We start from the raw sequence: 25,977 nt of genomic DNA, 5'->3' as shown, positions 1-25,977 counted from the left end.
GGAAAAATACTTAAATCATCTGATTCTGCGCTTGCTGTCTGTCTGGTATACTTTTAATTACCTGGGCTGGTCTTACATAAGTAAACTTTGAAAAACATATTAACCTAAGTATATTTGTAGATAATCAGAGGTGCCAAATCAGATTTTTTTTCCCTCCTTGTGACAGGAATTTGAGGCTTTCTGATCTGCCTGAAAAGCTACAAGCTGCATGGAGTTTTTAAATTTCCCATCTGGACTGAGTTAAAATATGCAACAAAACCTGATTCGTAGAAATGCAGCCTGCAGGAGCCTCAACTCTGAATCTGTCAGGGTCTATAAATCCTAGATTATTAAAGGAATGTTCCAGCATTTTTCAATAATAGGACAAGATTAATATCTGACTCATGTCTATGTGTTAAATATGGAGATGGAGCCAAGGGGGGATTAGCCTGTCCTAGCATCAAGACTTTGAGCTGGGAGATCTCTTGTATCTCTATTGTTTGATCTGTACAGAAACAAAATTATGCTGTTTTAGTGTAAGGGCAGTTACGTGCAGTAACTATTTGCAGGGATGATGTAGTTTTTTTAAGCCAACCTGGAAGGTAGCATTGCTCTGGCTCTTTTGGGACTCATTCCTGCATTATCCAACCAGTACTTATGTGCAGCCTTTCTTGCTATAACACTGACAGTTGCCTGTGAGCTCAGGTTTTGGTACACATATGATGGTACCAAACCTGGCAACCTCACTGTGACGGCCATGAGAGAGACTTAATGAATTTCTGGGGCAAACTCTCATAGTTTGAAACTTTCAGCCTGTCAGACGTGACATATTATGTAATTCTTACTCTGTACAGACATGTACAGTATTTTATAACACTTTCAATGTATATTGGATTATTAAATTGTATAAAAGTGACAAGATATCTAGAAAACAAGAAGTGTTGGGAGCAACAGTTGAGTAGTCAGTTTCCTGCAGAGGATACAAACAGATTTAAACCTTTGATCCAACAAACAAGAGATGGAAAAAGTACACCACAGAGTTCATGAACTCAGCCTGTGTTTGCCTTTCTAAGACGGTGAAAACAAGACTATTTTTTAAATTATTTTTTCTCTATTGCCAATATGTCAGGCTGTGGGAGGAGGGACAGAGCAGGAGAGAAGGTTCTGGAGGGATTTGATTTGATTCAGCAGGATTATCTGGTTCCTGTACGCAGGGTATAGACGTCTATACTACACTGTCTCTGTGTGGGCACAGAAGTGATTGTTCTCATTCTGGGGTTTTTGAATATATCAAACAGTCCTTGTCAAAAGATTGAGTTTGCTCCGTGAAAATGTAGATGTTCCGAAAATCTTTGCAAGCATGGTCTAAAGCTCCTGAACCAGCAAGCAAATTGACCTTGAGTTGATATTTTGTCAGTGTCTTATTTTGTCTGGCAAACAAACACCAAAAATCCTGCAAGTATTTGATTTACAGCAATATAAAATGATGGAAAACAAGTTTCCAAAACTGCAGTTTCAAGAAAAAACTGTTGTTTGTGTTTGAACTGTGTTTTCTGAAGCCTGACAGCGATGTATAATAATGCAGGCAAGAGAAGGTGAAAATAAAAGAAACTGGAACAAGGTCACTGCCAGAATCCCCACCAGACCCCACTGAAAGATAAGAGCTTTATTCTCCTAATGAAACTCTGTACATGTTGGTGATTGATAATGGCTGACAAAGCCAGTTTAGCTGCTGGCGTGTATTACTAATACCTGTCACAACAGCTCTGTCACCCAGTTTTAGGAAACACAGCAACAGCAGTGCATTTAGCCGCAGGTTAAATCAAGTTTTAGGGTTAGCTTTTATGTGTGACGGGACATATACCAAACGGTGTGGGCGAGACAAATAAGCAAAAAGTACAAATAACTAGAAGGCACTTAAGAGAAGACCAACCCTCAGTCATCCCTGTCATTTTGAATTTACATTGATTTCTTGACGCTGTAAACAAGCCCGGAAGAATTTGAAGTACATCCGAAGTTACAGCTCAATAGAAATAATTATCTAATGGCACGGAATGTGAACTGAGGTCTTCTCCAAAATCTAATCAGTTGTTCTTTGGCCTGCAGCTGATCTGTCAACTTAATTTCACAGAAAAAAATGTTCCTGTTCATATCAATTTTTTGCTGGAAGAGAAACAAACAATGGCTTTGAAAGACAAAGTATCCAGTACTTTTTAGATGAGCCCAGATGCAGGGAGAGCACTGCTTCCCATGTAACTTGGTGGGATCAAGTCAAGTCAGATTTTATTTACGTTGCCAAATATCACAAATCACACTATACACTAACAAGCTGTATGCAGCTCTCTTCTGTATATTTCAAAAGAGAGGTTGCTACCAGTGAGTTTTCTGTGTGAATGTGCAAAGATTTAAATCAGTCAATGAATTTGAAGAAAGAAGATAACATTTCTTGTAAGATGAAGATTTCAGTGATGCCTCAATATTTAGACCATTGAAGGGTTTTCTGAACATTTGGTTACACCCTCTCTCCTTCTCGGTCTCTTGCCCCACATCCAAATGATCTCACCGACTTTCAGCGGTCATTGTTAGCGAGGGGAAGTCACTGGCTTGTGCTACGGGGTTGTAAGAGAGGCGCGCTATTGTTGGCTTTGTTTAGGTGTTGATGTTTTGGGGGCAGGTTTTCTCTTTCCACTGGGAGTTTCCCTCATGATCTACATTTAGTGCTCAGCTCTGAAGGGCTTTCTAAGCCTCATATGGGACCACCGCTATTGAGGCAGGTGTGTTTGCTGTTGATGAGCGTCAGAGTTTGGCAGACGCCTCCGAACACACTCCTAGAGCGCTGTTTGTCCTTGAGGGGATTTGGCTCAGAATGAGGGTTTACTTTCTGTCCCTGCGTGTTTGTTTTAATCTGTCCCTGTGCCAGGTGGTTGTGTTTATACAGACTGTGCACCATCAGATAGCAAGACAGGAGGTTTGTTAAGCGAGATAAATATTTTTGGATCTATGAAGGATATATGATTGTGTTTCTGAACTTATGAGCGGGTCAGCCAACAGTTCAGCCCGTCATTAAAGACTGAGGGTGAGGCTGGAAGTTTGTGAGGTGTTCACATCTGTATGCTTCACCCGTAGACATTTAATCTCCATAAATGATTGTCCCATTTATTACAACCTGGGTCTCATTTTTGTAGTTTTAGCCATCATTCATTCATCATTTTGTTGGTTGTCCACTTGGTCCACTGGGTTGGTGGTTTGATCCCCAGCTCCTCCTGTCTATATGTCAAATTGCTACAGATGGTCAGTCCAACACCTTACAATGTAGCTCGCTGCATGAACAGATGACAAAATGTAAAGCAGTTTGGATAAAAGCGCTGTATAAAAGCAGCCAGTTATCATTTTTCTGCTTTGGCTTTGATCAACAAACTTAGTGTAGTTGTATGCACAGTTTTGGCTGCATTCACTTTTGATTTTACCTCCAAATAGATCAGTTTAGGTAATCTGGATTAACTGTTGGCTTGTTACAAGCTGTCTGATGGTCTGACTGCTCGTGTTTCTTGACATGTCAGCAATAGTGCTGCACTCCCAGATCTCAAATAATAACTTGGTAAATACAGTGTTATTATAACTGATAGAAATTATGGACAAACCCATGAACATAAACATAAAATGTAGCTACTGAGTCATGGATATGAATAGAAAGATTAATCGAGAAAATAATTGTCAGATTTACTGATGTCCTGATAACAAAAATAATCATCTGTTGCCTCTCTGATACCAGTGTCAATTAAGGTTGTACTGTTTTTCTAGTTTTAAACGATAGGTAGATACATTTCACTTACAAGCTGTAAACTAAATATATGGGTAAGTACCAGAAACCACATTCAGGAAACCCCCTACGTAAGCTGCTGTTTCTCACATTGGATGCTGTGGCACGTTTTCAGTATCAACACTGCATGCAGGGGGACATGGATGTGTGCCTATTTGTGCGAGGGAAGCGTCTATTTGTCTTATTTATCTCTAATGGGCTTTGTGGGGAATTCAGTCACAGTTGCACAACAGTGACAGAAGCATCATGTAGGTTAATTTGCAGACCAGAGACAAACTGCTTCCACTCTGAGATGAAAATTAGTGCCAGCTGTGATTTGGAAATAGCTGTGGTCAGAAATTAGTGTGTTTTTAAATATATATTTTTTATAATATTTTTTATTGAGTTTAAGTAAGAAACAGCACAACACACAGCCAGATAGCCGTACAGCAAATCCAACAGATACATTAAATAATAATAATAAGCATAATAATAATAATAAGTGTAGAAATAATGCCTTTGAACAATTTATCTTACAAAAACAGTGCAAAGAAAGTGGGGGTTTGCCAGTTTTAGACAGTTGACCTGGTGTAAAGGAGAAAACACCATCATGTTAAATGTATGTTTTACATCTAGTTTACTGACTGTGAATTTATTTAAATGACTCTTGAAACAAACGTACTAAATCCATTCATCCCACATACCAAATCCTGCTCCACTCCAGCTTCACTCATGTGACTTGGTTTTCCCTTTTCCTCTTTCTGGAAACTTATTTCCTTTTTCTCTGCCTCATCACTCTCTGCTGACGCTTTTATTCTGCTCACATTCCTCCAGCCCACATCACGTACATTCATGGTCATTCATGGTCAGGATGGTGTAGGTGAAATGTGGATCTGATAAGTGATGGAGGGAGTGTGGAGGAGGCTCACTCTGGATGCCAGACATTTCTGCGGACCCTGCTGGAGTTTTCCCATTTTCTGATTTCATTCAAACCCACACGAGGAGCCAAGAAACACTTAACAGAATATTAATATCAGAGTTGAATAAGATTTACTTTGCATATAACATTAATATTCAACCCATGTATTTGTATTTCTGACATGTAGCAGACACTGCAGAGTGCTCAGGTGCTCTGCAGTCAAACAAAAGAGTGTGAATGTTGATGTTGAAAATACTTCTTGGCATTTCTTTTAAACCGCTTCATGTACCAGATGGGCCCCGCTGGCGGCATGTAACTATATATTCTGGATGTTTAGACAATAACAATGCACTTTTCTGTAGTTAATTACTTAGCTGTCAGTATTTTATCTGCCCTGATGTTAAAACCACTTACCCGTTTGGCAAAAACAGACATTTATATTCTTACTGTAAATACTTTCTGACCCAGTGTTACTCTTTTGTTCTCAGCAGCAACCTGTGGCAATTAGATTTAGACCAATCTCTGCTGGACAGCTGCCAGTAATTTAAAAAATTATGAGCCATGATGTGATACAGTTTGTTTAGTTACATAGTTCAGTACAGCAAAGGGTAAAATAGGGCTCGGACCAATACTGTATATCTGGGGTACAAAAATATTCCCATATCAATATATTGGCCAGTAAACATGTATATATTGCAGTGGTTCCTCAGAAGTGGTGAACTCTTTTGACAAAAATGTGTTACGCAGGATATTTTACAGTTTAACAAGAAACTTTCCAAACTTTCTAAACTGTCCAAAATGATATCAAGGCACTGAAACAGTGAACTGTCACTGGTGTTATTAAAAATTACAAGTAACTATGAACAAAAAATTACAAATAGGGCAAAATATATTTATATATTAAACCTGAATTAAGAAAGATCATCAGATATATGCTGAATGCTACCTATAAAGCTAACAAAAATAATCTACTTTATGTTCTATTAAAAAAAAAAACACGCATGCATATCCCACCCACCATCCACCCCACCCCCCCACTCCAGCTCAACAATGCACCTTATTCAGAGTATTCTGAGACTTATTCAACATGAGTGACACATTGAGCAAAAATTGAGCAAAAAATGCATAAACGAAAGCCAGTACAAAAGTAAGAAAGAAAATACAGGGATAAAAAAAGAGAGGAAAGTGTCTCATAGTTATATCCTGTCAGATGACTGGCCTCTAAAAAGGAAATCATGGGAGTTAATTAATTTTTTTAAGAATGTCAAGAGATCACAGAGGAATGAGATGAAGGTGGAGTTTGTGATTTCCAGTAAAGCAGTGTTCTCATGTGAGCAATTCAAATGCAAACATACATTATTTGAAACTATCTTTTGCCTGTTATTGGAGTAATTTTGGCCAAAATATCCTAATTGTGGCTATCTTTAGTAGCCACTTCAGTCTGTTTGTAACCAGGACGGTGCCTATCTGGCTGACTAAGCACTGAGTCAGGCTTAAGGAATGTGAGACAAAGCTACCTTTTAAAAAAGAAGAGAGTGAGATAGCTTCCTGTCGAAGTCCCTTTTATTTACACTTTTTCTCTGTATCGACTTTGCTTATCAGAAAATTTAGCTGCACTGGGATCCAGTTCAAGAGAGCGCGGCTTGTTCAGCTGTCGGAGTCCAACACTTGCTGTCTGATGAAAGACTGCAGCCCTGACAAATATCTCTCCACAGTTTTGAGCCTTAAGTACCCAGAGAGGTTTCATCTTATTCACTAAAGAAATGTGATGCATGCTTAAAGGACTATGTGAGAGAAGGGGCCCTCATCACCAGCCGCAAGTGTAAACTGCATTCTTCAAATTTAAGACCAACCTAACAACTCAAGCTAAAGCCCTTTTTTAAACTGAAGTGGTCTCTTGTCAGATGTGAGATTCCTGCTTAGACAACTCTCACCTGCATCCTGACTCACTGCTGGTGGTTAACAGACGAACTTGTGGTCTTTACTGTACATGTTTCTGCTTGTTTGCAACTTTCTGATTTTGGATATTTCGGTGCTTTTAGCATTCACAAGCCTCAGCTAATCTCAGCTTTTATCTGTTCTGTTCTTTCTATTTAAGTGTTTTCCAGGCCTTTTGAAGTGTCACTGAACCCTACTATTTAAAGTATTGATCGCTCAGTGTTTTGTTCAAGTAGTAGGCACGGTTTGGTTATCATGGCAACGCTCGTCCTTGCTGGAACAGGGATGAATAGGAGCATTATGGTGGGAATTGACTCGGCGGATGGATCGAGGCGCTGCCCTTGAGCGCTGCGTTTTTCAGAGCTTGAAGTGATAGCAGCACGGTCTCTGTGGTTTGGCTGATAAGCACCACTCCTGCTGTCAAGGCCCTCAGCTGCAGCTGTGCCTCGGCCATTATACAGAACAGGATTTACAACAGTCCAGGGGTTTGTCCTTTCTCCCCTCCATTTATCTGTCACACACACCCTCCCTGTGTAGCACACTCTGTAAGGATCTCTGCTGTGGTTATTGAGGTTCAGGTGGAGTCTTCATTGTTCTGACCGTAGTGGGAAAGTTTGCTTTTACTTCTTAGTTTTGGTTTAAGCAGGGAAGTCACATGACTCAACACTATCTTATTCAGTGGACAGTGGTTAGGTATTCCAGTTAGAGCCAGTTTTTCTGCCTTAGTATCATTTGAATCCAATCCTTTTTCTTGTGCATCAGCCTTCTTCTGTTCATTATGTTTGTTGAGATGATGAGCTTACGTCCTTCTTGGGGGTGCGAGTCTTTTTTACATGTCTCAGTCGTGTTATGTGCTGCCAGTGCTGAGTTTGAGTCTTGTCGTTAAATGACTATAGACCTGCAAATAGAGTTGTCACGATTCAAATTCTAAGCCGTAAAACGATTGAACTGAGCTAAACCGAAAGTGCATCAAAATCATAAGCAGAAAGCCTATGTTCCCCTCCAGTTTCTGTTCTTCTCCAGCCCACCTACTTGTGCACATCCGGTGTGTGTCTGAATAAAACAAAAAACACTTCAGAGATGACACAGCATAGCTCACCAGGTGTTACATCACACTTGATACCATATAGACTATTTTTAAAGCACAACTTGAAAATGTAAATGACAATTGTCAGGGTATAAAACAAATAAAATTTAGAAATAACAATAAAAATGTAAAAATCAATAGATCAAGTCCTTAGAGCCTTTTAGTACCTTTATCATGTTTGTTAATGTGTCAAGATGGATGCTCTGTCTCTCCTTTTCTGTAACCTGAACCTGAACCTGACTCGACAGTCTAACGTTGGCGTAATCGTCAGTGCTAATAAGAATATTAAATATTAAATCAAGAATTTAATCAAATTGAATTGTGACCTTAAAATCAAAAGTTAAATCTAAATGATGGATTTGAAGAATGGTGACACTCCTTCCTGCAACTAACAAATATTTTTATTATTAATTAATTTGCTGGTAGTGTTCTAGATTAGTTAATTGATCGTTTGATATCCAAAACAACAATCTACAACTGACCTCAGTGCATCCCACTGCAGCCCTTTTAACTGAAATGTACATTATTCTCCAAAAAGTCACATTTTTTGTGAAGAAATGTAATTCTGAGAACTTTTTCATTATCTAACCTTCTCTACCTTAAGTTTTCCAACTAACTGATGGATCATGAATAAAGAAAACCAGGCACAATCTCAGATACTGCCCTGGGAAAAGCAAGTTAGTCAAACATATTGAGGAATAAAGCTTGTATGAAGTGACTATACCCTGAATTTGTTTTTTTCTATAACTGATATAATTTTGTTGACTTTGTCCAGTTACTTTTGTTCTTACTCTATTTATTTTGTATTTTCCCTTTTTTTTTTGTGTGCTAGATAATGAACTTTGTGTCATGTGTTGCCTCAGTACTAATAGGTGTAAATTCATATCTTTATCTTCCTAATCATGTCAAAAACATAACACAGAAATATAAGATCAGCAGTAGTAGTGCTTGAAGATACTGTATCACTCATTACACTGGTTTTCCAAGTTCGCAGCCAGCCTCATTTGAGCTTGTCTCCATGGTAACAAAGACACAACAGTGTTGACTGCGATGTAACCAAATACATCCTGACCAAAAAAAGCAGGCAGTGAGGCAGGGAGTCGCGCTGAGCCTTGGAAATGGACTCTGATGACTAATGCTCCCAGGATGCACTACAGGGGTGACGGATGACTGTGGGACGCCAGATTACATGCCATTCCTCCATCGAGGCCTCGGCTGTAATGATTCACGGCACTGTACTGTAGCTCTGCTATTTAGGTTAGATGTGTTTAACAGCCTCAGTGTTCGAGCTGTCAAGGTTTATTCTTCTACAGTGATATAAGCTCCTGATTGGAGGATCATGCTGTTGTGTGATAATAAAGTGCTACTGAGCTGTGTGCATAAAACTGGAATGAGATTTTGAATGAGAGCATTAACTATTAGGCTTTCAGCTCTTAGTAGGTTTTAGAGTATTAATGTGGACCAGAAGCTTTCTGTTTTGGAAACATGAGAAATATTTGCCGGTTTTAATATTTTTTAATGATTATACCTTGTCTTTTGTACTACACAAAGTCTATTTCCCCAGTCCAAAGCACACTGAAAAGAAGCCTAATTTAAGCTTTAATTTATATAGCCCATTATCACAAATTTGTCTTGGGAAGGAACTAAGAATTTAACAGATTCATGTTTTTTGTGTCTTTTCATGCTGTCACAGTCATACTAGTACCAAAAACATAGTGCTGTGGTGTGGACCGAGTGCTCAGCGACGACTTTGACCCCTTCCCAGTCGATACTGTGACTGGTTTCGCTCTGGTGTTTACAGACCGCTGATGTTTTTAGTGTTCATTCAGTCTTTAGTGCAAGGTCCTTCCAAATTAAATTTCTGCTTTAAAAAGCTGTGTTCAATACCTTCAGCACCTTTTTATGCCTTCATTTTAATACTGATTCCAAAAACATATCTAGATATCATAAAATCAGGAATGTATGACGTAATTGCATTGAAAGGAATGAAGCTGTTCTGCATCCCCAGATAAAACTTTTCACATTAAACAAAAACTTTTAACACTTCTTGTGTTTATTTCATATTGCATGTTTGTATGCAAATTAATTTTGTGTAACTATATTTACTTCCTTTTGTTGACCAACATGTGATTAGCCATTTCAATGGTATGATAAACACTTAAGACTTTTGTACAATTATAACATGATATCTATGGTAAAATGCTCTAAACTCCACATGCACTTACCAGCTATTTCCCAGACTTGATCATTCCCATGAACTTCTTCAATGAACTTATTCAGGACTCATTTTCCTGTCCTATGTGTGGGCTACATGCAGGACTTTTGTTGACAGCTGTGATGATGAATGAAACTATCTCTGTCAACATCTTTGTGTTGTCCGTTTGTCGTTTGCTGCATCTTTGTTTGTCATGTTCAATAGAAAACAACAACAACAAAATGCAGTGATGGTGACAGCCTACAGAGCTCTCATTCATGCAACAAGCGGCTTGTGTTAATTCCCTGTTTGGTATATGCAGGCTGCCGCTTGTATTGTAGTGCCAGTTATCCAGTAAGCTCTGTTTAGTAACAAGCTATTGTTTGTTTGTGCACGGCCACGCACATGATTCACTAAGTATGACTCATAGAGACACAGGCCAAAAAAGAAGACAGCCGGGTCACACAGATGGTCATAATTAAAGGGTTTCATCCCCAAATGAGATGTCTGACATTTTTAGCTCGACGTTCCGCGCGGTAACGGTGGCATCTTTTCTCTTCTTTCAACGCCCTCTAATCTTGTTCCAACGTGAAAACTCCACCACGACTTGACACAAAACTTGAGGATATAACAGCACTTGGTCTTAAAGAAAAGCCCATAACTGAGGTCATTAATTGGAGTCAAATGTCTTATTTTCCATCTCCTCTGTCTTACAGAGCTCGACGCAGGAGATCGGCGAGGAGGCCGAGGAGGACGCCATCTTCACCATCACGCTGAGGAAGGTGCAGCTTCATCAGTCGGCCAGTAAGGGACAGCGATGGCTGGGCGTGGAGACGGACTCGGCCCTGAGCCTCTACGAAACCTGCAAGGTGCGGACCATCAAGGCCGGCACGCTGGAGAGGCTGGTGGAGTACATGGTGTCGGCATTCAGGGGCAAAGACTCCACCTACGTCACCATCTTCCTCTGCACGTACCGCTCCTTCGCCACCACCAAGCAGGTGCTGGATCTCCTGCTCAACAGGTACAGTGATAACACAGCTGGCTCTGCACCAAGTTCTCAGCCTGGAGGAGAAATGTTAGGGGTCATTAGATGCTTAAATGAGGAAGTAAGCAAAAACTTGCACAAACTCTCTAATTTTACCTCTCCAACCCTTTGAAAATGTTTCTAACGAAACGATCAGAGACATAAAAATCACTTGGGATATTCACAGCTTATCTTCCACACTAAGGCTGTCATTTTCTTCATTGTAAGAGATCACAAACCGGAATGACACTACTTTACACAGTGAACACTTTTTCTGATCAGCAGCTGCAAAGTTGAAGGTGTAATATGTAAGAATCTTAAGCAATTTACATGTATTAATCAATTTGCATTGCTAATGTGTGAACAGATTGTAACATAAATTGAAAATGAAAATGAAAATTGAAAATTTTTCAGTTGCCTGTAACAGCCTGTGGACTGATTTTTATGTGAAGATTGTTTGGTTGTTTGCTGGTGCAAATGAGTGTTGCATGGCTGGGTTGCAGCTGGCTGGCTAAGCTTAGCTTGCTTGCTCATTAAAGTTACCACTAGCAGAATACTATCTGTGTGGGTGTGTTAGTTAGCTAGCTTGCCACATTACTTCAACTGTTAACATGATCCATGATAATGACTTATGTATTAAGACAGATTGTGTTGATTTTAGCCAACAGTAAATTATGTAACAGTTAAAAGCAAAGGTATAATGATTGCTTTCTACTAACCAAGAGCTATGCAAGGCAGGGGCGGCCAACTAGGAAACTGTAACCTAAACTGGGGTTGGCTGACTGTGGTTTGGCTGCATGGCGTGGGCTTGGTGTTACTTTATGTTGGCTGATGGGCTGATTTGCAAACAGGAAGCTAGTTAGTGACATGGAGCCAATGATCAATATAGGATACAGGAACATTACAGATCGAAATGTTATTCTAAATAAATGCTAATTTACTCTCCAGCATTCAGTGTTCATGTCAGTGTTCAGTCTTGTGTGTGCCAACACAGTTCTGAGTGTGAGCAACAGGATCCTGACTGTAGCTCACTGCAGCCTACAGCCTCTAATGTCATTAATAACAAGGCTCTTCTGAAAGTTACATGCCTTTCAGATATTCAGCTGGTGAAAGTAGTTACCATAGATTGGTAGCTAGTACCAATTTAGAAAGGTTTATTAAAAATGAACAAAAAAATGCTTGGTAAAATTAAAAACTTTGATGAATGAAACAATGATGAATATGTGGAAATATGTTGTTTGTTTCCTTAAACGTTATTTCCTGTTTCTGTAAATATATAACATATAAAGAAAAGGGAAGTTTTGAATGAAATTACTGGACAGAAAGTAAATATTTACAGAGAAGCCTGGTTAGTTGTTGATGTCTGATGTCATCTATAATTGACTTCTGATTTCTGCCATGTACGACACATAACTATAAACAACACCTGCCATACCAAAGTCAGGTATCGCATTTAAAGTAAAGCTTTTTCATACCAGATGAATGAAAGCCAGTTTTCTTTTTCTCTGAAGTTCAGTGTGTGTGACGTGTGAAAATTAAGCAAATTAGTTTTTCTTCTTATCAGAATTTTCTCCTTATCACAGTGTTGTTTTTTTTCTTTAACTGTGTTGGACAGGACTGAACTTGTGCTTCTGTTTTTAGGTATGCCAGGCTCCAAAACGTCCCTGCAGCCACAGCACACAGAGTCTCCCAGGACGACTGCACGGAGCTGAGAAAGTGAGTGTGCTGCGACCTTCAGTGTTGAGCTGCCAACATTAATCACTGAGTACACTCACAGCACAGAGCCTCGTCCCACTCCTCCCCGGGTTAAAGGGATATCAACAGAGTTTGAAGTTGGAGTGGTTTATTTTTCTTTACTAGACATCTGTCAGAGTGAAGGGGCTGTTTCTGCAAGAGCTTGATAGAACGCAGTTCACGAACTGATAAAAATGTAATAAATCACAGGAAAAACATCTAGGCTGTTACTGCCCTTTGTAGCTTCAATTTTAACAAAACGGATAAAACAGATCGTTAGGACATAATTCATTCAGCATTCAGATCATGTGCTCCTTCAAAAATTGTCTTTATTCTCTTGAATAGTTTGGTAAAATGTTTCAGTGAAACTCATGAATACTGGAGCAGCAACATTTCATCCATGTTTGCATATAGTGCTGTCATTTTTAGCAGTATTAGCATAACTCAGTGAAATATGATGAACTGTGGTATATTTTGAACCTGGATAGAGCCAGATTAGTAGTTTTTCCTTTAAACTAAACTACTCACACCATGTCCTGACTCTGCTTCACAAATAACAAAACTATTTTTCCCAAAATGTTGAACTAATTTTTAAATAAGGGTTAACTTTCCTCACTCAATGAATGTATTTAGCATTAATATTTAGTGGCAGTGTGGTGCTCCAGTTTCCTCCCACCACCTAAAGACATCTACGTCCAAAGATGTGCGCCTCTAACTTGCATGTCCTGCAGGTGTGAATGTGAGCGTGAATGGTTGTCTGTTTATGTGTGTCAGCCCTGTGATTGATTGGCGACCCCGTGCAAGTTGTACCCCTTCTCTTATTCAATGTCAGCTGGGATTGGCTCCTGCCCTCCCGTGACCCTCAAGGATAAACACTAATAGCTGGATTTATGTTAGGCTAGCAGCTTGCAGTGACTGCAACAATAAAATCAGCTTAAAATTGTCACTCAGATGCCAAATATCTGTTTATTTCATGACATTTTTTCTGTCAAATATCATGGAGTTATTATGTGGAATGACAATGTACATTTCATGGACTCCTCTTTGTCATTATCTGTGTATAAAAAAGAGACTTATAAATCTTCTGCTGTTAAAAAGTTTTGATTTGGAAAAATATGTCCAATCTTAGAAACTGTTGTTCATACTTCAGACATGTTAACTACTCCAGTTTCTTTGTAGTCTTTGTATTTCTAATTATGTCAGTTGTATTGTCAGTTTTTAAACTATGACATCTTTTATTTTCTGTGTGTTGCAGCACTGTTTCGTCCATCCTGGGCGCGTGGCTGGACCAGTACTCTGAGGACTTCTGGAGCCCTCCGAACTACGACTGTCTGCACCAGCTACTGTCCTACCTTCACCGCCACTTCCCCGGCTCGGACCTGGAGCGCCGCGCCCGCAACCTGCTGGCCCACTTCCACCGCCGACAGCAGTGTGAGCCTGATCCTGATGGTATGAAGGCAGGACAGGAGAGGGACGACAGGGCAAACAATTTCTCCTCATGTACCCATTTCATGTAGCTGCAGACAAACCGTCAGTTCACAAGTTGTAATAGTTGTTGTTTGAAAGAACAGTGTGGTTGTACAAATGATAAGGACCAGTTGACAGTCACTATCAGCACACGAGTTTGAGCACTGAGTGAAACGTTCGCTTAGGTGGGGAGACAAAAACAAATACCAAGGTCAAAGAGAGGTTGAGAAGTGCAGGAACTGTGTTGAGGTTGAGCTCAGGTTGAGACAGTGTGTGAGAAAAAAAAAAAAAATCTTTGTTTTTCATCTCATCAGGGGAACACATCGGCTGCCCTTTTGCTACGCAGGAAGAGAGCGGCTTTGAGGACGAGCTTCCTGCTTTCAGCTTCCTGTCGTTTGACCCCATCATGGTGGCAGAGCAGTTCACGCTCATGGACGCGGTGAGCAGGTTTCCCTTTCCCTTATCCACAGATTTAGTTTCAACCTCTGTTCTCTTCCACGCTTAGTCTTATCCAGAGTTTAGCATTTAAACCAATAAAAGTCAGGTCAGGGTTTTAGCTTTTAGGTTCAAATAATAAATATTTTTTATTATTGATTGATCTGCCACTTATAATTTTTATTAATTGTGTTGTTATAAAATGAGTCAGTCAATTAATTGTTTTGCATTTACAGGAACAATAAACTGAGGATTTCAAACAACAGTTTTCCTGTGATAGAAGGCCGGTGCATTTGTATGTTTTACTCTGTTAATCTCAAACCATACTTAGATTGCTGCTGATCATTTTACAAAGCTTATAATGAAATTTTAAAATTAATTTCCAGTCTTATGAGGAGAAAATCCCACACACTTTTCTTGCTCAGCATCACAATTTATTGGTCACACTAATGTTTCAGTCCATCTGGACTGTCATCAAGACTTGATTTTCAACCTTTCAGACAGCTGTCGGTTTTAGGGCCTTTCACTACCCAATGAAAATCCATGAAATTGCTAATCCATCACAATGAATACATTTTTTCCTTTTTTGTCAGTTATTTTTTCATGCTGAGACCATCTTAAAAATTCTCATTTGGTGCATTTAAAGCTTTAGTGTTTAACGATGCCCAGTCATCTGATCTTTTTTGAGTCCGACGCCAAACCGCCTTTGGCATCTACATTTTTAATGCAGAAAACAACCATTTATGCAAAGAGAGAGTTTTCAAAGGAATACTCGATTGATTTAGCACTGCATTTCCATAAAGTTGGGGGATTCACAGGAGACAGAATAAAAAAGGTTGAAATTGATACAACTTGGAGTAAAAGATGAGTCAAGCTCCAAAACACTGTGTTCTTCATCTGCTGTAATGTAACCAGTTGCATCTTTTGTGAGGATCTCTTTGCCTGCTAAATGCCCATTTTTTTAAACTCCCCTCCAGAACCACAGTCGACAGTATATGCTGATTAGTTTTCCTAATGACTAGTTAAGTAAACTGATCTTTCTGAGTGAAATTAGCCTTCAAACAGCTCCAGCGTGACACCAAATAATCATAAAGTCCAACTCACTCAACACATGCAGAATTCCTGGTTTGGTCCTTAAAATAAAGTATTTTAACACTCTACTCATACTGTTGGTGTCTCTCTCTCTACAGGATCTGTTTAAGAAGGTGGTGCCTTACCACTGCCTCGGGGGGATCTGGTCTCAGCGGGATAAGAAGGGGAAGGAGCACCTGGCTCCCACCATCAGAGCCACTGTGGCCCAGTTCAACTCTGTCACCAACTGTGTCATCACCACCTGCCTCAGCAACCCGACGCTGAAGCCCAACCAGAGAGCCAGGCTGCTGGAGAGGTGGATAGATGTGGCTCGGGTGAGCAACCGACCTCTGGTTTACTTTTAGGAATATTTTAGTTTTTTTAAGGTCTCCTAACAGATGCAGAAAGGAATATGGATACTAAACATTTTAAGTCGTAGCTCGGTTTGTTCTGTCTGTTTCTGATTGGACAATTGTTCCCGCTGCTTTCAGGAGTGTCGGATTCTGAAGAATTTCTCCTCGTTGCGAGCCATTCTCTCCGCCCTGCAATGCAATGCCATCCACCGCCTGAAGAGGACTTGGGAGGAAGTGTCACGGTAGGTTTCCAACCTTGGGTTAGCACCATGTATATTGTTGCATATATCCATAGAATGAACATGAAGTTAATTTGTTTGTTTTCCTCATGCTGACCTCTGTCTCTGTTCACAGGGAGAGTTTCCGCACCTTCCGCGAGCTGTCCGAGATCTTCTCAGACGATAACAACTACTCCCTGAGCCGAGAGTTGCTGGTGAAGGTGAGTCACAGCTTCTCAACAGCACACACAGAAATGATCAACACCTAAACATGCAGCACACACATATTCTTAAACCATAAATTATTTTTAAACCCTTATTAATATTTTGATATCGAAGAACATGTTTTGAAATGTATTGTAATTAGAGTTGAAATGACTAGTTGGTTAATTAACAAAAAATGAATCAGTAACACTTCTGATAATCATTTAGTGTATTTCTAAAGCAAAGATTTGTTTAATAAACTGAATAGCTTCAGGTTTTAGACTGTTGGTTTGAAAGAGGAAGCGATTTGGAGACATAAACTTGGTTTCAGGGAAACTGTGATGGGCATTTTCCCAATTTTCTGACATTTATAGACCTAACTTTTACTCACGTGATTGAAAAACTAATCTGTTGAAGCCCTGATCACAATATTTCAGAATCGCCCAGTGCCAATTCCCATTTATTAACAATTTTCATTTAAATTACATTTAAATTATATATAATATGTTGCTTTTATTGTATAAAATTGCAAAAACAGCGTAGGCACAGAGATAAGTAAAACATGTTTGCCCTTATTAATTGGACAATCCATCAATCTGCATGAATTATATAATATATGGCAGCATAGCAGATGGCAGCAGGATGTATGTCTCTGTGACCCATCCCATCTGTGGACTTCCTCACGCCTGTCTGATACCAGCTGCAGAGGAACATCCACAGAAACATCCTGCAGGGCAGAACACCTTGTACCATGTTCATGGATCACAGTATCTATATATTACTCATGATGTCCTGGGTGGGCTCTGTGCAGCTGACAGACTGCTGTCATCATTAATCTGATTTATGGAGTTTAACGCAGAGACGTGTCGACACCTCTTGAGTGTTTTGCAGCTCGTACTGACACACGCGGTACAAGGACAGCAGGAGCTGACATACAGAGAAACGTGACTGTACAGGAAATGAGACAGCAGATTTACATGTTGCGTATACTGCTGTTGTCATAATAAAATTTCAAAACAAAACATCACTAAAGGTTAAAATGATAAGAAATAGTTGCTTTGTAATATTGAGCTGGCTTGAACATACACATGCCCGTTGGTACAATTTACATATTATTACTTCTTCCTAGAGTCATAACTTTCCGAACAGTCACAACAGATCTGAACAAACAAACACGAAACATCTTTTTACGTTCAACGTGACTGTCAGATAGATAGATGTGCCTGGTGGTAACAGTTCATATACACTAAATAGTGAATGTGCTTATACGGTTTGTTTTTTTGTTATTCACAGACAATGAAAAATAACAGTCAGAGAATAGAAGGTTAACAGAAGGAACTTGCCTTGGAATCATCATGTTTTTACATTTTCTTAAGTATCAAAGTTAACGCTGTGATAGTTGTCTGTTCATTCATGGGTACACTGGAAACAGGAAACAATAATTGCTAATTCAGCACACTTATATTGGTGCCAAGTTTGCAAAATGTGAACAGCTTAGCTTAAAATGTTGTGTTAAAGGTCTGTGTAACAAGCTTATTTTGTTCAACCAACAGTCCAAACCCTAAAGACTCTTCATTTGCTCTCATAACTGTCAAAGAAAAGTAGAAAATCCTGACATTTTGAAAATGTAGAACCAGCAAATAATTGAGGTTTTGGCTTGAAATTGACTGTCAGACTATCAGAATAGTTGGCGCCTAATTTTCTACCAATAAACTTATCGTTGCAGCTCTACCATTCACACATATATCTTTTCAGTGTGTCAAAATACAGACTGGAGGTGGTGAATGTGTTATCACCTATTTATAAACCTGAGTAGTTTGCTGATGTAACAGTGAGTGAACTCCCCGGGCTTCCTCTTAGGGAATCCCCGCTGACGTCACGGGTAGGAGGAAACCTTTGGCAGGTGTAGATAACAACTTGTGCAAAAGATCACCTCGGGGCGTTGCCTCTAGCTCACTCTATCTGCTCGGGCCATGCTGCGTTCACTTGACTCGGTCAGCTCGAATTACACGACCTGCAGGAGGCCTCTGCACATTACATCACCCTGAGGAATGTAACTGTGAGCACCAGGAGGTGGATTTTCTCCCACTTTTTCTCTGAGGTTACTCAGATGTTGAAATTTAGGAACAACAAAAAGATTTTGAGGAACAGTCAGCATGAAAATATGGTTTCACTCATGTCCATGTTTTCATTGTAATTACAGACATGACTTCTTACACATCTACCTCCCTAACATTTAGGCAAATTGTTTTCCATCTACTTTCATGCACTTTTAGGGCCATAAAAAGGAAAACCATTTTTAGGAAGTAATAATTATATTTACATCTGATACTCAAGCAGGTCAAAAGTGTGCCAGAATTCACTGTTGAAGCTTCTGGAAGCATTTCAAGCTAAGTTCAGCGAAACATCCATGTAGGGAGGTTCCCACTTGGTAACTCCAGAGACCCGAACGCTCTTAATATCTAGGCCAGCTGTGCTCACTGGCTGCTAATGTTAACACTGCACAAACAATAGTAACACCAGGCCTTGTGCGTTATGGAAAAAAACAGTAATTTAGGTGTTTTTGTCATTAAAGTTATGGATCTGATGCTACATTTTTAGAATTAAAGGGAGACTTCATCAATTTTACACATGGAGACACGTTTACTACGCTCCTCAGCCAGTTGTACAATATATTCTGTGGTTGCAAACTAAAATAGGGATATCTTATCCTCTACCACATCAGTTTTGTCTTTCAACTATGAGGAAGTGCAACATTAAATTTCCTTTAAGCTTCCTCAGGCTGTTAATTATTCTGTCAATATGCTGGAGTTTGACAGATAATCACATTAGCAACACACTAAAGGTAGTAAAATCTCTTCATTATATTAAAATATTAAAACCTGAATTATAAAGACTGTGTGGATTGAAAAAGCGTGAATATACAGTATCAGTATAAACCAGCTTTAAGTGAGACAGTGTGTAGGAGTTTGTTCACTTTCATTCAAGTTGCCCTCTTATTACATTGTTGAAAAGCTGTTTTGCAGCTGCACTGCTCATAGGAAGATCAGTGGTAGTGTCAGCTGACATGGATGGAAACTGATAAGAAAAACATGCTGCGGCCTCTTTGATGATGTTTCTATTTAAATGCTCTGGGGTTGTTGCAGGTAATCAAGCCCTGTGTGTGTGAAATGCGGGAAACAGTTAGACATGATTTGAAGAACTGCACTTTATCTCTTTGTGTGTATAACACAGACATAACTATTTGTTATCATTCTGCAGGAGGGCACCTCCAAGTTTGCCACTTTGGAAATAAATCCCAAACGAGCTCAGAGGAGACACCAGCAGCAGAGAGACCTGGTGAGTCCATGAACTAAAACAAAGGAGGGAGTTTTGCTTTCAAACCATTCATTTAAAACCCTTTATCTGATAAAGACTTGGTCATTGAAGTAGGAATGCTTCACATTGGTATACACTTGTGCTGTCTTGCAACTCTGAACAATGAGCAGCTTCAAATCTGAGCAAACAGCCCCATCTAGTGGCAGATGAGAGCCCTGCAGTCGGTCCAGTTTGAGGAGAAAAAGACTCGCCTGCAAAACATGACTTTGTTGTACCTCTCTAACCTGAATAATTCTACCCTGAAGACAGTGTTTTTGTGTCTGAAGAGTTGTTTTCTCACTCAGTGTCCATGTTTACTTCCACTGATGGTCCCTTTGTCCCTCTGTGAACAGGGAGTGATGCAGGGGACGATTCCTTACTTAGGGACTTTCCTGACAGACCTTGTGATGATGGACACTGCCATGAAGGATTACACTGAGGTCAGACACGTGTTTTAACTGTTAGCTTCTATTTTTACCCTTCTTGGCGTGTTTTTATGTTTTCTTTTAATCATCACTTTCTCATGTTTTTTTTTATCTTTAACTCCTTTTCAGGGTGGTTTGATCAACTTTGAGAAGAGAAGAAAGGTGAATTCATTTTTCTTGTTTGGTTGTAACGATCTGAATAAAAAACCAAAGTCCCTCATGGATACAAACAAATCAAGTCAAGCAAGTCAGATCTGACAGTTGAATTATTTTGTTTTTAACATTCCCTGCTCTGCTCTCTGCCTGCAGGAGTTTGAGGTGATCGCTCAGATCAAACTGCTCCAGTTGGCCTCCAACAACTACAGTTTCACTCAGGACAGCCACTTCAGAGAGTGGTTCGCAGGCGTGGAGAAACTCAGCGAGGCAGAGAGGTTAGTTGTCTGCTCATGCTGTTTTTCTTCTTCTGTCACTTTTGCTACTTTAAGTGTATTTTGAAGCTATTGTATTGTGGTATGGCTGCTTTACTCAAGCAAATGTTTTTGGCGTGTTTCTGTTTCAGTCGTCCAATATGAGCTTCTTTGTGACCGTTAAGACTAAAATGTGTGTGTGTGTTGGCACAAATATCCAGTCCTGGTTGGTTTCAGTAATCACGAGTGCTGTGCCAAGCCATTCAGAAGTTAATTTTTACTGCAGCTCAAGTGCTCATAAACTTACTATTAAGCTAATACAACAGAGCACTTTGACGATAATGCGCTGGTTTTCACAGGAGGCTGTGAGCACTTTAAAATAATTGAAAACCATTTATAAATTACAGTAACATGAAGGGAAAGATGCCTGGTAGATGGTGCAATCCACTGGAAGCACCTGAAACAACAGACAACAGACAAATTCATCACCTAAATATGAATAAGACATAGCAATAAAGCTGCAGGAAAGTTTTTTAGATGTAGAAATATGTAGAGAAAAATTTCCATTCCTATAGATTTTGACAAGGTCGATTTTTTGTTTGCCCAAAATACTTGAGAGCAGATTCAGATGGACTTACCTGCATCATGAGAATGACGCAGAATGAAGAGATTTTCAGTCAGTCAGGCTTGTGTTCTGTTTACTGACATATCAGTGGAGGTTTTCTGGGTACTGAATTGACAGGATGGCTGTGAACAACAGCGTCTTCCTGTCTTATCCTTGAGATGAGTGCAGATTAACGTTGTCATCTGTCCTGACTTGGTGTTCCTGCAGCTACAATCTGTCCTGTGAGATCGAGCCTCTGTCAGAGTCGGCCAGCAACACGCTCAGAGCCAAGAAGAACGGAGGGATCATGAAACGCTGGAGCGAGTAAGTGGCGGCGTTGAGAGACTGCTGTGGAGAGAGACTTTATTACACATAAGCTTGGTGCACGTGTATTATAACTCACATTATAGTCATAATATTGACCTAAATAATTGCAGGATGGATTTTCTGTTGCATCATGACTGTTAAAAAATCTTCCCCATCTGTGTTTATTTCATGTCCAGCCGGCAGTTGACGGAGGCCGGCTGCAGCAGCGCTACAGGCTCTCATTCCAAGTCTTTCGACCACTCACACTACAGGCCGTACCAGGGAGGCGGGGGGGACAGCGGTGATGCCCTTAGTGTCACCTCTGTGAGCTCAAGTGGTTCAGACCTGGAGGACGTGAATGCCAGCTTCCTGTCTGATTCTCCAGAGGGACATGAGAGGAAGGTAAGGACGAAAGACGAGACAGCGAGGTCACTGCAAAATCTTACCAGTGCTGGTGATGATGTGATAAAACCACATTTTCCACCTCAGCTGATGTTGTCTGTGTTTTACAGTTCCACAGTTAATATGTGAGGTTAAATGCTGCATGTTCACCTGTGTGGCTGTTTGGTGATGGCTTCTGTTTTCTTCTCTCTGTCTGTCTAGACATCGACTCCTTCAGTGAAACTCACCGTGTCTGCTTTGGGGCGAGACGCTCCAGCAGCAGATACAACGTCAACGGTAACAAGTTTGACTTTTTATTTGAATTAAATGAGGCAAGCTAGGCGGATACCCTGACTTTTCATTCATTCAAACCCTGATGAAAACACTGTAACATCAACATACAACTTTTCACAGGCTGAACAGCACTCTCAGTAAACTAATATATAAAATTGGTGGATTACTCATTCAATCCAAAAGGCAGCAGTTTAATTGATAGTGAAAACAGTCCTAATGTAAATGTGCTTCATCCTCACCACCTCCTCTGCTCTCCTGTCCTCCTGTTCAGTTCTGGGAGTGCACGTCTCTGTCGTCTCTGGACACCTCAGGGACGGGTTCCAGCTCTGGCTCGGCCTCTGGCTCCAGCAGCGCCTCTTCCTCCTCCGTCTCCTGCTCCACCCCGCTGTCTGCCTCCCGCTCACACAAACGCTCGGTGTCTGCGGTGTCGAACTACTCGACTCTGTCGCTGCCGCTGTACAACCAGCAGGTCGACGACTGCTGCATCATCAGGGTCAGCCTGGACGTGGAGAATGGCAACATGTACAAGAGCATCCTGGTTAGTTCATTTTCTAAATTGTTTTGTTTTAGGAAATAATTCCTTTTGAACCAATCAGGTTCACAATCTGTGTTTTACCAGTTACAACACTCTGCCAAATAGTGTAAATAGTACAAAGTGTTAGTAAAGATTCCAAACATTAATTAACAAATGAGAGGATAATATGAGCTCAGCTAAAACAAGAAGCTATATGCCATATTAGTAGATATTAGAGTGAAACATGCTAAACGCAATGTTTAAAAACTCAAGTGATGCTTAATTTGCTATGGTCCACGTTTCAAAGGCGTCAAAATCCTGTGTGTGGTCTTCTGCTACACAGAAGACACATGATAAAACTAATTCAGTTTGAATTCCTGAAAACACAGAGTTCCCTTAATTTCAGGCAGAAAAGTCAGATATCTGGGTAATGGGAAATATACCAAAATTTATTTCAAACATGAGATTTTGGTTTTCTTCATCAGAGATACAAGGTTTTGATGTGTTTGTCCCCCGATTCAGGTGACAAGTCAAGACAAGACTCCAGCCGTCATCAGGAAGGCCATGATCAAACACAACCTGGAGCGGGAGAAAACTGAGGACTACGAGCTGATGCAGAAAATCTCTGAGGACAAAGGTAAAAACTAAAAACACACATTCTGATGGTGTGTACTGGTGTGCACATTGATCCTGAGCAAATATCCATAATCATAACAAAAGATTTCTTCCAGATTTGTTTTAACTGACTACATTTGGTGTCTTCTCTCTTTCGTCTCATTCTGTAGAGCTTCGGATCCCAGACAACGCCAATGTTTTCTACGCCATGAACTCCACTGCCAACTACGACTTTGTGCTGAAGAAGCGCGGCCTGGCCCGGCCGGTGCGGGCCAAAAACGTGGCCAGTTCAACGTTGCCTCGCATGAAACAGAAGGGACTGAAAATCGCTAAAGGGATTTTCTGAGGGGAAAACTCGCCACTTCCTGCCTCCCCTCCAACCCCCCTTTAACCCTCTCTGGTCTCCACTCCTCAGAAGAAACATTTGTGTTTAAGTCTGTTGGAGGCAAACTAACCTGAAGTATCTGAGTTTTGCTTTGGACAAAGACTGAGATGCCAGAGGAGATGAGATAAGTGACCAAGCAACCTTTCTGTGAGTCAGCAGAAAGCAGAGGAGCACCTTAGCACTTAGTAACAGCTGTCATGTCATCAGGACCCTCCGAGGACGCTGAAAGGCTGAGTTTGTCGCAGGAAACGCCCAGATGGGAGCCGTTTCTGTTGGGCTGACAACAAAAGGACACATTAGTGAGAAAAGTAAACAGCTGAGTCAGTGTCGGTGGCTGAACGCGTCGGACTCTGTACCAGCCTCCACTCAGCCTGAAATTTCACGTAACTGGATGTGGAGGCTTGTGGGAAATCAGACCCATGTCATTTCCTGGTCCATTACTTTGTGTTTACAACTGTTTACATCTTAACATCACTTGTCAGCTCTTAAAGATTTTTTTTCACGCCTCTTGATCATGTGAGGATTTTTGCACCTTCGATGGAACATTTTTTTAAAAAGACTCCCTCGGCAGCCTTCATCCCTGTATTTTACTCTTCAGTCTTCATGCACGGCCCCTCTTGGCATGGAGTGTACATAAACGAACAATACGAAGCCACAGCGAGTGACACACAGACGTGTGTAACAGCTGGGCGTTCGAATGTGTTTCTATTTTTTCAGGGAACTTTTGTTGTGAGTGTACCGCCGCCTTTACCGTCTCGCCCCAGGGTTCCTGATGTCGACAGAGTTTCTGGGACTGCAGCACTGAACGTTTCGCTCTCCGCTCTCAGATGCTGGGACTCGTTTCGGCGTTTTACCACCAGCGACGCTGACGTGGAGGGGACCTGAACTCTTTTAACTTCTGAACGCTGCCATGTTACACAAAAACAAAAAGGTCGAGGACTTTGAAATGGAGATGTGGTGTCAAAATCCAGTGGGCACAGCCATGAATCACATGCCACTGTTTTCTTCTTCTTTTTTTTAAAATGAGTGAATTGTAACCACTACACAGTGAAGGACGTGGCAGTCCTTTAATCGCACTTGACTGAAGAAGAAGAAGAACAAGAGAGCTGAAAACAAAACAAAAAAAACTGAGTGTATATATCAATTAACACCAACTGTGCAGTATATTCTTTTGAAACGGACCATGAGATTTTGTTAATAGACTCGTCACGATATCAACACTATTTTTCACGTTGCTTTGTACATTTTTTTTTTTGCATCTCTCTGCTCTGATATGGTGCTGCTAATTATCCTTCTGAAGAGGTTGTATGAGCTGCACTTTCTCTACTTCCTGTCCGCTGGCCGCCATGTTGGAAGACAACAAATACAGCTCTTCTTACCTACAGAGCGAGATGTTTTAGTGGGCTTCCTTGCACCGGGGTCAAACCTCTTTATAAAAAATATTTGAATTAAAAGTATATAATGGAATAATTAAATCTGAGTAGGTTAAGTATTCAAGAAGAAGCCTTTGACACATGTTTTTAAACATCTAAGACACTAAAATCTGACTTAAAATAATGTTACTGTTTGCAGCTCTTCAGTGAAGTCTGGATTAATCCACCCATTCAATGATATGTATTCAAATGTATTATTTTATATTAGGATAAACCCCTTTCTTCTTGTGTTCCCAAAATTCTGCAGTAGAGAAACTCTGGGATACAATATGTTTTTATGAAAAAATAAATAAAATATTAGCTACATAATAATATAAAACATGATGTTCTATCAGATTCCAGGTTTCTTTCTGGCAAAAGAACAACATTACGGATTTCCTGTATTTTGGTTTAATCCATATCATTGCATTGGAAGAAGAAGCGATGGACTGTGGTATCTTCCAACATGGCGGATCATCCTTCATATCCATTAGTAACCACTTTCCAAATGTGCCATGACAGGCTTGTGTGTTGCAGACGCACCCGATGAGTCCTGCTGATTTATCCTGCAGGACGTTTTCTTGCGGTGTCGGCTGTGGTCTTTGGTGCCAGTGATGACAGCAGAGTCTTTCCTCTCTGGGCTCTCTCACAGAAAGTGTGGAAAAAGCGGATTTTGATTATTTCCAGATCTGGAAACTAGTCAAAATACAGAAAAGCTACTTAAATCAGGCTGTAAAACCTGGACTCTGAATCAGGCTGTGCTTAGGAGCCCAGATGAATGACGGTGATCCTGTTGATCTGCACGTGAGGGAACGTCTCTGTGCTGTCCAAGATCTGTTACTTTAAGAAAAATCC

General features: G+C 40.4%; 1 protein-coding gene across 1 annotated transcript in view; it reads left to right on the top strand.

Moving 5' to 3' along the window:
* Positions 1-25,114, top strand: part of LOC146320121 (ral guanine nucleotide dissociation stimulator-like) — a 30,614-nt gene extending 5,500 nt beyond the window's left edge. The window contains exons 2-18 of the mRNA XM_084728238.1: positions 10,633-10,937; positions 12,582-12,656; positions 13,930-14,123; positions 14,456-14,580; positions 15,767-15,982; positions 16,139-16,242; positions 16,355-16,439; positions 19,684-19,761; positions 20,133-20,219; positions 20,334-20,366; positions 20,514-20,635; positions 21,444-21,539; positions 21,719-21,923; positions 22,125-22,199; positions 22,468-22,734; positions 23,233-23,347; positions 23,496-25,114. Coding sequence (XP_084584364.1) covers positions 10,633-10,937; positions 12,582-12,656; positions 13,930-14,123; positions 14,456-14,580; positions 15,767-15,982; positions 16,139-16,242; positions 16,355-16,439; positions 19,684-19,761; positions 20,133-20,219; positions 20,334-20,366; positions 20,514-20,635; positions 21,444-21,539; positions 21,719-21,923; positions 22,125-22,199; positions 22,468-22,734; positions 23,233-23,347; positions 23,496-23,671 — 2,358 coding nt within the window. The 3' untranslated portion in view covers positions 23,672-25,114. The remainder of the gene's footprint in view (positions 1-10,632; positions 10,938-12,581; positions 12,657-13,929; positions 14,124-14,455; positions 14,581-15,766; positions 15,983-16,138; positions 16,243-16,354; positions 16,440-19,683; positions 19,762-20,132; positions 20,220-20,333; positions 20,367-20,513; positions 20,636-21,443; positions 21,540-21,718; positions 21,924-22,124; positions 22,200-22,467; positions 22,735-23,232; positions 23,348-23,495) is intronic.
* Positions 25,115-25,977: the final 863 nt, after the last annotated feature.

This window comes from Lutjanus erythropterus, chromosome 10 (assembly GCF_056507025.1).
Source record: "Lutjanus erythropterus isolate fLutEry1 chromosome 10, fLutEry1.hap2, whole genome shotgun sequence".
Lineage (NCBI taxonomy): Eukaryota > Metazoa > Chordata > Actinopteri > Lutjaniformes > Lutjanidae > Lutjanus > Lutjanus erythropterus.
Note: the sequence above shows the minus strand (reverse complement) of the source record. Positions and strands in the feature narration are given on the sequence as shown.